The following is a 3,484-nucleotide window of genomic DNA, read 5'->3' as shown; positions in this document are numbered from 1 at the left end:
AAATTGCTGTGCATCAAGTCAATTATTATTACCCTTCTGAAGAAAAATTCTTCATTTTGAATCAAGTGGTAGAGATAATCCTCATGTTCTTGGATTCTTTCAGGTCATTCCTAAAAGGAAAAGATGTGAGGTTGACTCGGGAGACTCTGGTGGAGAGGTTGAAGGGAATGATAGTGATGAAGAGGTAGAACAGAATGATAGTGGTGAAGATAAAGATGAAAAAACAATTGGAATGTTAGAATGCGATGATTTTGTAACGACATCAATTTTACAACTAAGTTGGAGGATCAACTTGCTATTTTTAAAGGGGGCAACAGTGCAATCTTCCCTAAGAAACTTCTAGAAGAAAAAGAAGCAATGAAAATCATGAAATCATAAACAACATTACTGCTTCATGAGTATCCAAAGTTGGCAAGCAGACTAGCTTAGTTTATACCTAATACCCAAAATAAAAACTTATGTGAATCCATTACATAAGATCCCAGTTTTTTTATTTTTCTTTTACGTCCCCCTCTTAGCAAATTCTAAACCTGCTCCTTACATTGGGGGGATGGATCAATGCCAGCCACAGCAGCCTGGGATGGACCAGCATTTGATGGATCCTTGAGGAAGCCATTCATTGGAGGAGCCCCAAAGAATCCATGGTGTGGGGCCATTGGGAAAGGCACCGGTGGAAACGTCATGTACCCATAAGCGCCTGGATCGGCTGCAGCCCTCTTCACCAGTGGCTCCCCAGTCAACGAGCCACGTTCACCACCATCATACTCCCGATAGCGATGCAGGTAGAGAGTCAGTGGCTCAATGTAGTCATCAAATCCTAGCTTGCTCATGGCCCAAAGAACATCTTCAGCAGTGATGGTCTTGCGTTGCTCCCTCTGGCAACGATCATTAGCTTCGCTAGTGATGAACCCGATGAATTCAGAGACGCACTCTTGGATAGTTTCCTTAGCATCGTCTGCTATTTTTGCATGTGTAGGGAGGATCTTACGCATGATTCTGATGACGTTCGCTATTGGCATGAAGCGATCTTGCTCCCGAACGGTGCATTCAATATCATCAATGGTGTTTGCATTATGGTTCATCTGAGGAGGCATCTCTGGTGCTTTTGTACCTATGATGAATATGCAAATGCAGTTATCAAGTTTCTATATTACATCCATACACTTCACAATCCAAAAACAATTCCTAAACTGCAAAGTATGAAATGGTTTAAGTTGGTTGGAAATCGAAAAAATGCATATAAGGTTTCTCAGACCAACACTAATTCAAATCAAGACTGACCCTCCTCAATCTATAGGCCCATGGGCCCAATAACGTTGGCTTAAAAAGAGTAATCCAAGACTTCCAGTGGAACGGCAAATATCCTTGATGTTTGTCATTAGTTTTGTCTTCAAACTGTCCTGTGAAACCTGAGAATTGAAAAACTGAACAAAGCCTGTCCAGCTTTTCTTCTCCTCGGTGTATAAAAATGTAAATATTTGATTTTAACCAAATCTCCTCAGATAGGTGTTGGAACTTGCTGCAGGATTTAAGAATCAGTGCTACATAAATATTCGTATATGAACAGAGAAACATGTCCCTGGAGATGGGGGAAAAAAGAACTTCTTTCTTAAATTGCAAGGGTAAAGAGTAGTGCAAAATAATCTGGTGTGTAATTGTGGCTGAGAATGCATGAGTGACATATGTTAATATACTTCTGCGGTTCAAACACTGCATGCATGCCACTTGTTATCGGTTTGTCTTCAACAATTTCATCAGCCATCTGCAATCTATAGCAACTGTTACAGTATCCCTGTCGTTTCTAATGATCTTCCCTTCGTAAACAAACTAAACACTGTGTGCGTATGTCTCTGTGTGTGTGAGAGAGAAATTTTTTCCAGGTGGAGGCGGGGTCAACAAGTGAAGAGCTCTAGAAAGAGAAGAAAGATGAAGATGAAGAATAATAAAACCAAAGAACCAAAAAAAAAAAGATAATAATATTAATGTCATGCCTATAAACTACAGGAAACTCTGTGTGTGTGTGTGTGTGAGAGAGAGAGAGAGAGAGAGAGAGAGAGAGAGAGAGAGAGAGAGAGGGTTCTTTCCAGATGGGGGTGGGATCGAAATGAAAAGCATTTTTCAGACTAGAAACAAGGATCACAGAAAATTCGAGGAGAAAGATGAAGATGAAGATCCATTGAACAAACGAAATAATAAGGCTATTCCTTATAAATACAGCAATCTGTATGTGTGTATGTGAGAGAGAATGAGAAAAAAATCCAGGTGGGGGTGGGGTGACAAGTGAAGAGCACTTATAAGTCTAGAAACAAGGATCACAGAAAATTAAAGGAGGAAAAAGATGAAGATAAAGAATAACAAAACCATAGAACAAAAAAACTAATAAGGACATGCCCTATAAAGTAGAGCAAACAGTATGTGTGAGAGCGAGAGAGGGAGTTCAAAAGACAAGCAGGCTAATTAAACACATTTACCAGCACAAGAATGCCTCAATCAAAAGAAGAATGCAAAAGGTATTTTCCCCCTCTCTGTGTGTCTGTGTGTGTGTGTGTGTGTGTGAGAGAGAGAGAGAGAGAGAGACTGTATGCGTGTGTATATATAACGTGTATATATGTATAGTTGAGAGAAGACTCTATCAAGAAAGCTAAAAAATAAAAATAAAGATTCATCCCTGAGTGTGTGGGTGTCTGTATGTATATATACACACACCCCACAAAGGAATGAAGAATCAAGCACACGCACATATACAAGACAAAAAGGGAATATTAAACAGATTTAGGGACATATATAAACCCTAATTCTTTATCTTTACCGGCGGAGCTGTTCTGTGGCAGCACCCTGCGGTAGCCATGGAAGCCTCCATTTCCTCCTCCGAATTCCATCCCTCTCTCTCTTCAATTTTTTCTTGAAACTGAAATGTAAAAAGAAGGAAATGAGAATTGTCCATATTTATAAAGCAAAGCTGAAAGAATACAATGAACACGTGGCGGCAGGCGTTGTGAACAAGGCTAAGACATTCGCCGGTACGAAATAAACCTTCACAGTTGGGCAGCACTGGAAACATTGACCGGCTGGCATAGAAAGCCATTTTAATGTGTATGCTTTATATATGGGAATTTTAATGTTGGAACTAGTAATAAGTGAGGGTGACAAGTTTTTTTTGCTTCAATTTCCATTGGGATTTATCATTGTTGTCAAAATTGAATTTAGACATTTTGATTCACAATAAAAAATCAAGATAAACTGTTTTGTGCATTAGTTCCAGTACATAAAAATATAAAAATGCAGTAATCACCAATTACACACTCTTAATAATTATGTAATTAGTTCGAGCAAGCCACTCATTTGATGGACTTCAGGTCGGATCATTGAATTTTATTCATTGATGACGTCTTTAATAAATGATACGTAATTAGTTCGAACAGTTCACTCGTTGACTAACTTTATATGGGATCATTTAAAACTTTATTTCGAATTATTCTAGAGC

General features: G+C 38.8%; 1 protein-coding gene across 1 annotated transcript; it reads right to left on the bottom strand.

The window, feature by feature from the left end:
• Positions 1-353: 353 nt before the first annotated feature.
• Positions 354-2,902, bottom strand: LOC111368411 (nuclear transcription factor Y subunit B-6-like). The gene is made up of 2 exons (XM_022989637.1): positions 2,810-2,902; positions 354-1,111 (listed from the first exon to the last, which is right to left on the bottom strand). Exons 1-2 carry the CDS (start codon positions 2,877-2,879, stop codon positions 525-527), a joined length of 657 nt encoding a protein of 218 aa, XP_022845405.1. The 5' UTR covers positions 2,880-2,902; the 3' UTR covers positions 354-524.
• Between the last annotated feature and the right edge of the window lie 582 nt (positions 2,903-3,484).

Source organism: Olea europaea, chromosome 19 (assembly GCF_002742605.1).
Source record: "Olea europaea var. sylvestris chromosome 19, O_europaea_v1, whole genome shotgun sequence".
In the NCBI taxonomy this organism is placed as follows: domain Eukaryota; kingdom Viridiplantae; phylum Streptophyta; class Magnoliopsida; order Lamiales; family Oleaceae; genus Olea; species Olea europaea.
The sequence above is the reverse complement of the archived record's forward strand: the minus strand, read 5'-3'. Positions and strand labels throughout refer to the sequence as shown.

Bases quoted from the DNA above. Each gene is read 5' to 3' on its own strand.
- LOC111368411 (XM_022989637.1), bottom strand. From the start codon at position 2,879: ATGGAATTCGGAGGAGGAAATGGAGGCTTCCATGGCTACCGCAGGGTG. The intron at 1,112-2,809 runs GTAAAGATAAAG...TATTCATCATAG, and splicing joins GCCACAGAACAGCTCCGCCG to GTACAAAAGCACCAGAGATG.